We start from the raw sequence: 13,924 nt of genomic DNA on the forward strand, positions 1-13,924 counted from the left end.
ACAGCTCTCCAGGAGGTATTTATAACACACATCAGAAGGAGTGTAGAGAAAGAGCAGACTGATCACACCAGGTGCTCATGGAATGCTTTCTGATGCCTGAATTCTGAGGAACAAAATGCTAGATGAAGAAAACTGCATGTAATTAAAGAGCGGCTTTAAGGAAATAATTTTCATTGTGAAACAGCAGTTTCTGTTATGACTGTGTCTAGATGTCTCCTCAAAGCCTCATGCAATCATAGAGGGGCTTTTCAGAAGGGGCTGCATCTAGAGTGTGTGGTGCTGGGATCAAGAGTGTGTGATTACTAAATGAGTCCATTGATAGGTTTGGTAATTCTCTGGGTAGAATTAAGGGTGTAGGTGCTACACCTGCCCTAGCATGGGTAGGCTGCCTAAAATATAAAGGACAGAGAGAGAGTGAATGTGCTCTTGCTTGCTTGCTTGCTGCAATATCCCTCTGCTGTTCCACCTGCCTTGGAGTCAGCTGACGATGGACTGAAACCTTCACACACTGTCAGCCAAATGAATCTTTCTTCCTTTAACTTTGAGTGCTGGGTATTTTGTCTCAGCTGTGAGAAAAGTGACTAAGACAGTTTCTTAGCTATAACAAAAATAACAAGGAATTAAAAACAAAATTAGATAAATTAGACTTCATAAAATAAAAAAATTTTCTGCTTCAAAGGATGCCATTAAGAAAGTGAAGACAACCTACAGAATGGGAGAAAAATATTTGCAAATCGTGTATGCCTAAGAAACGTATCTAGAAGACACTGTATAAAGAACTCTTAGAGGAGACAACCCAACTTAAAGATAGGCAAAGAAACTCAGTAGGCAATTCTACAAAAAAGATACACAAATAGCCAATCAGAATGTGAAAAGATACTCAACATCTTTAGTCACTAGGGAAAAGCAAACCAACAAACATATACATTTTACACAAACTAGGAAGACTGTAAATGAAAAAACTGAGAACAACAATTTTTGATGAGGTTTTGGAGAAACTGGAACTCACATACATCCACAGTAGGAATCCATGGAATGGTGTAGGTACTCTGGAAAATTGCCTGACAGTTCTCAGAATATTAAATACTGAGCTGTCCCATTACCCATAATTTCACTTAGCTATACATCCCAAAGAAATTGTTATGGTTTGTGTCTAGATGTCCCCGCAAAGCCTCATGCAGTCATAGGTGGGGCTTCTTCCTGGGTGGTTGGATCTACAATGTATGATGCTGGGATTAGGGTGTGTGATTACTAAATTAGTCCACTGACTGGTTTGGCACCCACCCTACCCTGAGTAGCTTAGATAGAGTATAAAAGGGGCAGAAAGAAGCTGCTGTTGTTGCTTGTCCTTGCTTGTTGCTTGCTCACTTTTGCTGTCTTCTGCCTGCCATGAACTGTTTCTCCTCTGCCACACTCCTTGGCCATGCCATCCTGCCCTGTAGTCAGCCAATAATGAACTGACACCTCTAAAAACTGTGAGCTAAATAAAACCTTTCCACCCTTAACTTTGGGGGTTGGGTATTTTGTCTTAGCAATGAGAAAAATAACTAGACAGAAGTGAATATAGGGCCACATAAAATCTTGCACATGAATTATTCATAATCATCCAAAAGTGGAAGCAACTCAAATGTCCATTAATTGATGAATGGATTTTTAAAAATGTTGTATATCCATACAGTGTAATAGTATGCAGCAATAAAAAACAATGAAGTATGAAATGTTCTATAACACGGATGAATCTTGAAGAAAGCGTGCTAAATGAAAGAACTGCATGATTCCATTCATATGAAATATCTAGAATAGGCAAATCCCAAGAAGCAGAAACTAGATTAGTGGATTCCAAAGGCTGGAGAAGGAGAGAAGGGAATACGTACCACAGGCACGGGGCCTCTCCCTGGGGATAATGGCAATATTCTAGACTCAGACGGTATGACAGCTGCATGACCCTGTCAATACCCTGAGACCCACTGAACATCTCATTTTCAAAAGTAAATTTTATAAATTGTGAATTTTGTCTCAATAAAGCTCTTACTAAACCAAAAGGAAGTTTTAGGGATTAACCAAACAAGAAAGTTTAAGGAGACAGGGTGCTCCATTTCTCCCACTGCTTACTGTAGCAGAAGCCAGTGTGGAAAGGAGTGAGGAGTGGGTAGCAAGGCCCTGGTCAGTGAAGACCACAGAAGCCTCTTTCTAACAGGGTTAGGGGAGGAGCTGCCCTGACTCAGTGGAGAGGAACGTGGACTCCAGGAAGGACCCATGACCACGCTCCTGCACCAAACCCAAGGGCCAACTCAACCCAGGACACTGGCCTCTCCTCCATTAGACCAAAGCAGTGATTCTCTTACCTCCTGAGATTTGATAACCTCTTTATCTACAGGGCAGATTGGCACTGCATTTAGTTCTCTGAGGAGAAAAACAGAAATAGAGCCATGGTTAGGCGTTCAACCTCAACAGTTCTTCTGAGAGCAGCCCTGTGCTCTAGCTACAAGTCGTCCCCAAGCACGCTGTTGTCCCCTCTCCAGAAAGGTGCTCCTGAGCCCTCCTTCCACACCTCCCCAGTCTTTCAGTCTGCTGAAAAACTCCCTCTCACCCTCCAGGATGCAGTGGGAGAGAGTCCTCTGGTGAGTGCTGAATGCCCCTGGCCTCTGTTTATCCCACGTGTAGCACCTGCCCTTTTACCAAACTGGGACACTCCAGGAAGTTGACACCACCCCACACTATGCTCTTAGCTCTTGGGCGCTAGACACTGTATCGTAGCTGAACAAAGTGCCTGGAAGGCACATGTGCAGAAGGAATGAGCTCACATGTGCAAAAGTGCTCATGAGCGCTTTTAAAGCCAGCAGGGGACACCTGCCTCTTGGCCCCATAGAAGCCCCAAAGCCTCTGTACATCTCTCCTAGTCTCCCCACTTAAAATGGCACGACCCAGGGTGCTACAGTTTGGATGCTAGATGTCTCTCAAAGGCCCATGTTAAAGGCCTATCTCCAGGGTGCTGCTATGGGGAGGCAGGGCCGGTTGGGAGGCCTTTAAGACAAGAGACTATGACTTTGAAGAGGCAGTGGAACACCAGACCCTTTTTCTCTCTTTCTTTGGTTTCCTGGCTGATGAGATGAATGCTTCTCCCTCACACCATGATATACTGCCTCACTGCAGGCCCAAAATACTGGGACCAGTGCATCATGGCCTGGAAACCCCAAAACTATGAGCTAAATAGCTGTCTTATTTTTATGAGTTCATTGTCCCAGGTATTTCATTGCAGTGATGGAAAGCTGACCGACACAGGCTTCACAGCTGCCCAGGAGCCCAGCAGCCATGGTGGCGGGGTCCCTGATGGAAGCGCCAGTCCCTCTGCCTCAGTGCAAGGAGCATTCAGGGCAAGGCAGACAAAAACCACCTTCCCCCTCCCCACAAAAGTTGTGCCTATAGCCTGCTGTCCCACGCAGGATATGTGGGGTCTGAATTTTGCATAACTGAGGGCCAAAAAGGAAGACTGCTCTTCAGGCCTTAACAGAGGGGTCTGGGAGAGCTCTTCCTGCTGTGGCTCCACAGCCAACCACACGCTTACAAACGCCATGACCATACCTGAGCAGCCACAGCTGCTCCTGGATGCTGGCCACACCCTGGCCACCCCCTCTGGCGCCCTGCCGCTCACCTCAGGGCCAGGATGCAGTGCTGGCAGAAGCGGTGCCCGCAGCCTGTCTGGTGGGGGTTGTGAAGCACAGAGTGGCACAGGGCACATTTGTAGCGCTCTTCCAACTGCTCCACAAACCAGTACTCTGTGTTGGGCTCAAAGTCCAAGGAAATGGAGTTGCTGGAGTTCTGGCGGATGAAACCACAGGGGACCCCTCCATGCTCCTCTGTGGAAGCCATTCTGGGGAGTCAGGGGAAAAAGGAAAACTGAATGTGAAAACACCCAACTGCAGCCAGCAGGTATTTAATGACTTGTTTCAGGATCAGTGAACATCAACCACATGGTCATTCTGTCATGAGATTTTAGCAACAGTAATAACGTCCTGCCACAGGGGCTCCTGCAAATGTGAGGTGACTTTGGGGCGCTGGCTGGAGGCTGATCCAGATGACTTTCACCAAGAATCTTCGCAATGTGAGCTCTTGGTCCATCGGCCTTCCACAGGGTGCTGAATATCCTGTCACTGTGGCCACTGTGGCTCGGGCAAACATTGCCAGCTGTTCCCTACACTGTATACAAACCTCTCCCGACTTTTCTTCCAGACTGAGAGAACCAGCACACGCTTCATAACCTTTTTTGGAAGCAAGCGTCTCGCACATACACATTTCTTCCTATCAATTTTCGTCTCTCCCTCCCTCCTCTCTTCTCACCACTGCAACAGAGACTATGCTCCCCAAATGTGCGTGTTGAAGTCTCGGTCCACAGGGTGATGGTAACAGGAGGGGGGCCTTTGTAGGGGACGACGTCGTGAGGATGGGGCCCTCATGAATGAGATTCGTGGCCTTACAAAAGCGGCCAGAAACCTCCCTCCCCTTCTTGCGCCACACCATGGTGTAACAGTGCCCCTGGAAGAGGGCCCCCACCAGGACCTGACAACGCTGGTGCTCTACCTCAGACTCCAGCTCCCAAACTGTGAGAGATAAACCTCTGTCAGATGAGCTGCAGCCTGCAGCTCCTTGTTATGCATGGCAGCCCAACTAAGGTAACACCAAGTCACACCTCTTCGTGCCTGGACTGATTAAGAGCCAGGGAACTGCTTTCTTTTCCACTCCATTTTCTGTGCTAGACAGCAAGGGCTATATTTTCAAGATGCAAAATGGTCCCAGGTTACCTGTGCTCATCTCTCAGTGGCTTACCCACACTCAGAGGGAAACATCCACCACGCCACCCAGGCCACGAGGCTACACCTTTCTGCCCCACTGTACTCAGGGCCTATTGCCTTCCCCTTCCTCTCTTCATTCTAGCCACACTGGCTTTCAGTTCGTCAGCTAGGCCATGCTCTCTTCTGCCCCAGGGCCTAGTACCGTCTGCTGCCTCCACCTGGTATGTGCCGCCTGCCCCTTCCCAGTCTTAGTTAACTCATACTCATTGTCACGTCTTCTGGCGAACTTCTCTTCTCCTGGTCGGACAGCAGAAGGCATATTCACCTTTCTATAAGACACACATGTGGCCTTGGGAAGGGCTGGGAATGTAGGTGGGTGAGGAGGAAGACTTTTCACTGTAATACTCCTGAGTTTTTGAACATGAATACATAACCAATTCAAAAATATATAAAAACATAAAAATAAAAATAACATCCACTAAGTCATACTGCTCATAAAATCAGGTTCCTTTCCCCCAGAGCAGTCCCTGACTTGGGATGCACACCTGTGTGATACTCTGGCTTGTATCTGCACTCCTCAGCGACACAGTCTGCATCTGCTCTTGCTCACCATTGCCTTTTCCACCCCTATCCCTGCACTTGGCCTGGAGAACAATCAGCTACTGGTTATGTTAATGTTTCTGCATGCAGTTTTGGAAAAAACTCTCAGTAGTGCAGCTGTGCTAGTGTTGGCCTCTACTACAGACTTTTAGCCTTTGTGTAAGACTTCCTCTACCTTTAAAAATAGGATGAAAACTCTAGACACCCCCCACCCCGCCACCAAAAAAGAAGGGTACACATGATTTGTGGACATTTCAGGACCACATGAACACACTGCTGGTCCCAGGTTAAGGATGGTCCCGGCTATCCAGCCTGGCAAATGCTTAAAAGATGGGAGGTCTAGGGGGAGTTCTTCCAAGAGCCAGGGCCAGGAAGGCTGGGCCCACAGACTTGCATGGCTGGGGTGGGTATTTGAGACCCTCATGTCTCTCCTGCAGCTGAGGAAGTCAGCTGGGCCTGGAACAGCTGTATGGCCTGCCATGCTGCTGAGAGACATGAGGCCTCTCTGCCCGCTGGTCTCTGCTGGCCTTGCTTTCCCATGTGCCCCAACTGGCCTCTTGCCCTGCTGGAGTGCTCGGTGTCTGTAGTGTGGCCACGGAGAAAGGAGCAGAGTAAGCAACGGGCCTCTTTAGGCAAATAAGCTTCCTCTCTGTCAGGCTGGAGGATGTTTTTTCAATCCTGAAGCTTGAGATGAAAGCCCCACCTCTTCCCCTGTGCACGTTTCCTGTAAATTGTCAAGGGTGGTAGGCAGGCAAGCAGTGCAAGTGTGACTGTTCCCTTACAGCATGATTTGTCCTTCGGATCTAACTGAAGTTTGCATTCTGAAGAAAAGGCACAGTACATGGTCTTCATGTGCAGACTTCATCATCAAGCCCACTTCTGTCTCAAAAGATGGGAACAACCAGTCTTATGCTGCCTTAACTGCCCCATGGCCTCTGGTCCAAAGGGAGGCTGCTGTGCCACGTCCTGAGGTCCTTGTGCTATGTTCTGCACCCCTCTGAGGTTTCCTCCTGGGCCTAGGCTGTGTCTGTGCCACACAGCAGCTGCAGACTTGCAGAGCTGCATCCTGAAGTGGCAACAGGGACAAGAGAAAATGGAGCTCATGTCCCTCCACTACCTCTGTCCTCCTCCCCCATGCAAGGATCCTCTGAGTTTGTCTATCTTTCTCTATAACTGCAGTTTTCAAACTTCTGGGTCTCAGTTTTGCAGTTGCTATGGTTTGAATATGAGTCCCCCTAAACTGTTATGTTGGAAGCGAAGAGCCAAGTGACAGGATTACAGGGAGGGGCTTTACGAGGTAAGTCATCAGGGAAGAGCCTACAGGAACCGAACAGGTAGCCTTCGCAATGGGGAGGTGGGAGCTCCCTGGCCATTTTCCCTTCTGCTTTCTACCGTGTGAGGGAAAGGGCAGCAGGGCACCACCTGGAAAACAAAAACCTGCACCAGAAACAGAACCTACTGGCACTGTGTTCTTCAGTCTCTCAGACTCCAGAACTGTGAGAAATAAATTTTTGGTCTTCATAAATATCTGGTATGAGGTACTTTTTATAACAATGTGAACTAAGACCATACTCTTAAAAATTGAGGCCCCAGCCAGGCCTGATGGCATATGCCTGTAATCCCAGTATTTTGGGAGGCTAAGGCAGGAGAACAGTGAATTCAAACTCAGTCTGGGCAATTTAGCAACTTAGGGAGATCCTGTCTCAAAATAAAAAAATTTGAAAAGGTCTGAGATATAGCTCTGGAGATGAGATACAGTGTGAAGGTCTTAGGTTCAATTCCTAGTGCTGCTAAAAAAAATTGAGGTCTCAAAGCCCCAAAGATCGATGGTAGCCACACAACATAGAAGGAGAAGGACAAAGAGTAATGCTATTTGATTTCAAAACTTACTATAAAGCTGCAGGAATCAACATGGTGTAGTATTGGGGGAAGAATAAATACACAGGCCCCTGAAACAGAAAAAGGATCCCAGAAATACTATATTTCTCCAAAAATAAGATCTAACCAGAAAATAACCCCGTCCATGATTTTTCAGGATGCTCATAATAGAAGCCCAACTCCCTAAATAAGACTCAGTTAAGATCATCAGTCAGATGGACACATCTAGTAGATCTCTTGCAACACATGACAGATTAATTGAATTACAAAATAACATTAACATATAACTAAATATAAATATTATTGATATTAACACTTAAATGATAATATAAATGATAATCAAGCATTTATAAATACCCAAGCAGACACTTTTGGAGGAGAGTCACTATCTACGTAAACAGATGAACTCAAGACTTACTGCTGATGATGTCACAGCACAGACACAATGCATGACTTACGTCTGCACTTGATAACGGACAGACACGGTTTTGTTTAAGAGGAATCTCATGTGTTATAATGATGCATCACGAGCAGGCTGTGTGCTCAGGAAGTGCTCATTAAGGAGAGCTCTGTTGCTGGCTGTGAGGGGTTGGGAGGGATGGGGCCAATGGTTCTACAGGAAATGGAGTTACAAGAAATTCAGGCCAGGAGTTGGGGTTTGAGAGTTATGAAGATATTCCCGAAGAAAACGATGTGACTGTACATGAATAAATATAGATTTTTGTACATGAGTAAATAAGTGTAGATTGTTATACATGAACAAATCTAGGTTTTTGTATATGAAAAAATAAGCCATCCCCTGAAAATAAGCCCTATTGTGTCTTTTGGAGCAAAAATTAATGTAAAACTCAGTCTTATTTTCAGGGAAATATTGTGCCCCACATAAACACTATTAAATGACCCTTGGCAATGCAACAAAAGCAGCAATACCCAATGATGCAAAGATAGTGTTTTCAACAAATGTTAGAACTGGACATCACGGGAAAACACCTAGACACAGACCTCACAACTTTTACAAAAATTACCTCAAAATGAATCACTTAGCACAAATGTACAGAGCAAAAACTATGAAAGTCCTAGAAGATACGTAGGAGAAAAATCTAGGTAACCTTGAGTTTGACAATGACTGTGAAAACACAGCATCAAATGCATGATCTGTGACAGAAAGAATGGATAAGCTGGATGTCTACTCAGTGTGCTGGGAACCAAACTTCACCCTAAATAAAGTCTATTTTTTAAAAAATGAGGACGTGTGAGGCTTTTTATGTGAGTTAAATTCTATGACATTTACCATCTCTGAGATTAAAATTAAGGAATTTAAAAATATCTTTAATTAACTTCAACATAATAGTAAGCCCATAACATGTTAGCATAAATATTTTTATGAAAAAACTTCTCAAATGAGAAAACAACCAGCAGGCAGAGCAGCACTGCTCTCCCTGTCCGTATGTCTCTTAACGTCTGCCTCAACAGCGAGCCGAGGGTGCCTGTCTGCTCCAGCATCACACATCACCCACTTCTAGCAAACGCCTCCATGCCTTCAAAGAAGAGGAGCAAAGAGGCAGACGATGTCTTAGCAGCGTTATGAGAATTATTCTGACCATGCATTTCCTCTGAAAGGGGTCCTGCAGCCCAGACAGGAGTGTGGTAGCAAATGTTTAACAATCCCCTCTGCTGGGAGAAAAGTCCCAGTCTGAAGCATCCGCCGCCTTCAGTGGTGAAACACTCTCACCATGGCTGGTTCCAAGAAGTCACTGGATTCCAGCTGCAAGGAGAGACACCTAAGTGGCTCTCAGAGTGACAGCCCTTGAATGCTTTCCTACTTGGAGCTGCTCCAGCACCCAGGGCCCCCTGCAGCACACTTGGGAACACGGCTCCAACAGGCTGCTGCTGTGTGAGCCTGTGTCTCCCCAGCTCCACGCTGGCCAGTCCAGCCTGTGACTCGTGTCCTCTCCTGCTTTCGGCCTCAGAGTTAGCAGAGGCCCAGGGTCTGAACACCCAGGGCTTCCTCGCCCACCATGTACATATTTCCCAGAACTATTCAACTTGCCCAAGTCAACACTTCCCTTTTTCACTCTCTAATCCGTGCTCTTTCGGCATTTGCTTTCATGAAATTCATTTTTGTTATCTCATTACACATTTTTAAAGGTCACACTTATGTTCAGCTGTGAGACAGGAACTTCAGATGTCATACATGAAGGGAGTTCGGTGCCTCCCGGGCCAAGGTCCTGCTCCTGCCTCTGAAGTTTCCTCAAACCTCCGCCCTCGCCGATCGGAGGGACAACACATCCACACAACCACAAAGGCTGCCATCTCCGCTTCACAAACAGGGCTCTCCAGTTAACTGGATGTTTCCAGCGGGCCCTCTGTCATTCCCAGGGAGTTACTCCATGGGCATGAGTAAGCACTCCTCTTATTACAATCTTCCCCTTTGTGCATAACGGCTTAGGTAACAGAACAGCAAAGGAGTTCAGGTCTTACAAAAAAGAAAGAAATCATCAAAACCACTAGTCACAGAGTGCGTGTGCTGCCTTTCCGCAGCCAGCGGCACTTTCTGCCTGCCTGTGATGGAGTGTGCAGTGTCGCCTTGCTGCTGAGGCGGTATTAGCGTAGCCAAGACAGACCAGAGAAAACCTCATCCACCCTCTCCCCTAGAATTCTTACTGAGTTTCTTTTAAACATCATTTTTTCATTTCATAAACACATGAATATTTTAGGAAAATGATTTTTCTTTTAGAAATTCCAAAGGATAGCTGTGATTGTCACAATTTAAATTATTTATGCACAATTTCTTTTTTTCATTTCTAGGGAGCACAGGATGGTCTTGCTTTCTGCAGCAGCATGCCTTTAGCCTTTGGCTACAACAAAAAGGGTGCTCACGTTAGTTTACTCTCAGGCTGTCTAAGTTACTTTTCTTTCCTTGCTGAGACAAAATACCCGACTGCCAAAAATTAAGGAAGGGAAGGTTTATTTAGATCAGTTTGTGGATGTTTCAGCCTGTAATCAGCCGGCTCCAAGGCAGGATGGCATGGCACAAGGGCAACAGTTCAAGGCAGCAGAAGACAGCAAAAGTAACAAGAGCACAAGGGAGGGGCAAGCTTCTTCTCCTCCCTTATACTGTATGCCAGTGATCTGCCCCTCAGGTATCTGTGCCCTCCTCTTGCAGGCTCAGGATGTTTATAAAGTGAGGACCCTGTCTGTGAAGGCCTCACAAGGGACATGCATGGCCTCACAAAGAACATGAAAAATTACTGATTACTCCCCCTCTTGTCCTTTCCACCTGCGTCATTCCGCATTCTATCCACTCCTTGAAACTCACTGAAATGTATCTTTCCTTTCTTGTAACTTTCCTAAAGTTTCTATAGTATCTGGGAAGACTGCTTCACAAAGACTTCGCTTGCCAAGCAGGATGTGGTTTTTTGGCTTAAAAGCTGATCTCACCCCTGGTTCGGGGCTGATCTGATCCTACCCTGCGTGGAGGCTCTCAGTCAGTCGCTGGCCAGCTAATAAAGGCTCATTCTAAAATCTCAATGGGCGATCCATGTGTTTCGGTGTTTCTCGGTCGGTACCTTGGTTTCGTTCTGAGTCCAGAACACTGGCCCCCTGCTGAATCGCTTAATTAAGCTTCTAGACTTCTCAAGTTGACACAATGTATCAGCCATTACATAGGCTTAACAAAGAAAGATATACCCTTCTTTGCCCACACTACCTCCTGAGCCCCAACACCCTACTTGGATTCAGGAGGTCTGGGAAATTTGGGAATGTTTTTACATATTTTGTTACAGTTCCTAAAATCTAAGCTCAGAAACTCTTTCCAGACCTCACTCTTGAGAAGTCACCAGTCACTACAGGGCACAAGACTCAACCTGGGCTCCATCTGTGCTCTGTCACTCACAGCTATAAAGTCTGGGACAAGGGGGCCTTTCAGCCCAGTGGCCCACACACTCTCGGTGATATGGTGTGCCCTTCCTCCGGCACCAAGTGCTGGGGATGTAGAGACAGGTGATACAGCTGCTGCCCTGAGGCCCACTAGGGCAGAGGCAGCCATACATGAAAACAACTGCCACCAAGAGAAATTCAGACATAGGAGGTTGGAGCCTGGATGAGGGATTGCTAACATTGTTTGAGGTGCCCGTGCTGATTTCACAAAGAAGAAGGCATCTCAGTTGGTCTCAAAGAAAGGGGCATTTTCTAGATGAAAAATATAAAAGAATTTTCCAGAGGATACCATAAGTGTTCTAGAATGGTTAAGAATTAATTGTAGCCAAAGATGTGGAGGACCATGGGGATGGCTCTCCTTGAAAAAAGACCATTTGTCTCCATTTTGGCTAAATCTGGCCCTAATTCTGTGTATGGATGTGTACAGAGCTGGCTAGGATAACACTTTACCTCCTGAACTGGCTTTAAGCAATGCAAGTGGGGCAGGCGGTGGTGCTGATGCGTAGGCTTTGAAGCAATGGACAGGTCAGTGATGCCCCACCTATAACTCCCAGCATGAGCGAAAGAACCCTGAGACTGAGGCTCCAGAAAGAAGCTGTGATGCCTCAGGGCCTGAAGGCCGGACATCAAACCTGAAGCACTGACCCCAAAACACAAGATACTTCCTCAAACTATGGTATGCAGATTCCTCCAAACTCAGAGGTTACCTGTTCCCAAAATCTAGTACTCTTTATGCGTATCTCTCTCTGCATATTACAGAGGTGCCAGTATGTCTCCTACCTAGCCCAGCTCACAGTACTTATGTACTTTCTGCCAGTCTCACAGCCACTCAACCTGAGCCACTCCTCTCTTCACTAATTAATAAAACCTGGGTTTGGCCCTGGGCAGAGATCTCTGTTCCAGTTAGCCATTGCTGTGACTGGACCTGGGACCCCCTTGGCTTCCCACAACTACAGGTATGTGCTTGTGTCTTTATTCTCACTGTGGGGTGCATCGGAAGTAGTAGATTGGAATTACTTACTGGAATTCCAATGACTTCTCCCTGGGATTACAAATGTGGACTCCTCTGGACCGTAATGAGGCTGGTGGGAGCGATTTCTATAACAGAGATCATGCCTGTTTGCTCAGCTCCATCTGCTACCCCTGCTGTGACTGCGTCTTCATTCCCCTCCACTCTCCTGCGTGTGGAAGGTGACTGGATTTTAGGGGGCGCATAGCTGGCTTGCTGTTGAGAGGCGGGTCTGGTTGGAGGGAAGGGGTCACTGGGGACAGGACCTGGAAGGGGTGTATCTCTCTCCCTGGGTCCTTCCCTCCCTGTTTCCTGGGCACCATAAGATGAACAGATCTCCTCTGCCCAAGCCCTTCCGCCAAGCCTCTGCCTTGGGCCATGGAGCCAGCTGACCCTGGACCAAAACTTCTACAAACTGCGAGCCAAAATAAATTTCCTTTAAGGTGTGGGTGTCTGGTATTTTGTCCTAGAAACAGGAAAGTGACTAAGACATGGGACAAGGTTAGACCCCTCAAAGTCTGTCTCCCCCAGGCTCCCCAGCTTCCGGCTGGGTTCAGCTAGTGAGAGGCCCTGGCAGGAGATGGGTGTGGAAGAAGAGAGGAGCCAAGGGTCTCTCCTCGAATCCCTGGCACTGGGCAGCATTTCAACGTGACCTGGTCTCCTACAGATTTTCACCAGCAGCAGATGGGCTGTCTCTGAGGACCGGCTCCCTCCTACAAGGCCAGCCCAGCACGGGCCCTCCTGACGGTGCGCTGTCTACTACGGTTCATCTCATGCAGCAGCATCTGAATCTCCTGTTCGTCTTCCAGCTTTTCCACTGTACCTGACTTCTGTGCAACTTGGCTCACTGCCAGAAACACCTATGAAGATCTGCCAGGTGCCAGTGTGCACGGAGAGGAGGTGCATCTAGTACTGAGTCCAGAATGTGCACCACAGCCAGGAATTTCACACTCCAGCCCATGGTTCCCATCCTTTTAGGCAGAATGGAGGGTGGCCCCATGGGAATTATGGGAAGCAACTTAGCATAGAGTAAAAGGAGGACAGGGATGCACAGCCCAGGGGAGGGCCCAACACTATGAAGCACTGGTGAAATAAACTGCACAGGTTATGAGTGGATTCTCAGGGAGAGTGAAAGGACAGGAGCATGGAGGATGATGCCCAAGTTCTAGGACAGGACAGCGAATGATTGCACAGAGAGACAGAATGGATATATGAGGGAAGCCAAGGCGGGGAAGGAGACCTTTAGGTCGGGTGCCCTCCAGACAGTCTTAGAATGGCGTGAGTATAGGATGTAACTGAGAGAGCACATAAAACAGATCTTTAAAAAGTAGGATTCTTTCTTTTAGTGATAAAATTGCTTTGCCAATTTTCTCATGCTGAAAACATACACACCATCCCCTTCTCTCCTCAGGTGCAGATAAACAGGGAAACCAGCACCTCCTAGTATGCAAGGAAAGCGCAGATGCTGCCCAGGGAGGCTACCGCCCCTTCCACACAGGAGGATGGTGCCTAGAGGGGGAGGGTCATAAAAGTGTCTTGTCTATTGTCTCACTGTATTCTAAACAGAAGTCCTCTAACCCTGAACTAACCAAGATGAAGACGTAAGGCAAAGGCCTCTGTCTCCTCCAGAGCTGGCATGGAATAAGCCTTCCTTTAACAAAACTGCACCCAGGTTCCCTGGGTGGTGACCAGCGATACAAACTTGAGT

The 13,924-nt window shown here is 47.1% G+C and overlaps 1 protein-coding gene across 3 annotated transcripts in view; it reads right to left on the reverse strand.

The window, feature by feature from the left end:
- Positions 1–13,924, reverse strand: part of Traf5 (TNF receptor-associated factor 5) — a 59,562-nt gene that overhangs the window by 30,985 nt on the left and 14,653 nt on the right. For all 3 annotated transcript variants that reach the window (XR_001231193.1, XR_001231194.1, XM_005404503.2), the window contains exons 2-3: positions 3,653–3,871; positions 2,346–2,403 (exon numbers count right to left, since the gene is read on the reverse strand). Coding sequence is in view for 1 of the 3 variants with exons in the window: in XM_005404503.2 (XP_005404560.1) it covers positions 2,346–2,403; positions 3,653–3,870 (276 nt within the window). In the remaining 2 variants the exon portion in view is untranslated. The remainder of the gene's footprint in view (positions 1–2,345; positions 2,404–3,652; positions 3,872–13,924) is intronic.

This window comes from Chinchilla lanigera, unplaced genomic scaffold, assembly GCF_000276665.1.
Source record: "Chinchilla lanigera isolate Chin_1 unplaced genomic scaffold, ChiLan1.0 scaffold00088, whole genome shotgun sequence".
Classification (NCBI taxonomy): domain Eukaryota; kingdom Metazoa; phylum Chordata; class Mammalia; order Rodentia; family Chinchillidae; genus Chinchilla; species Chinchilla lanigera.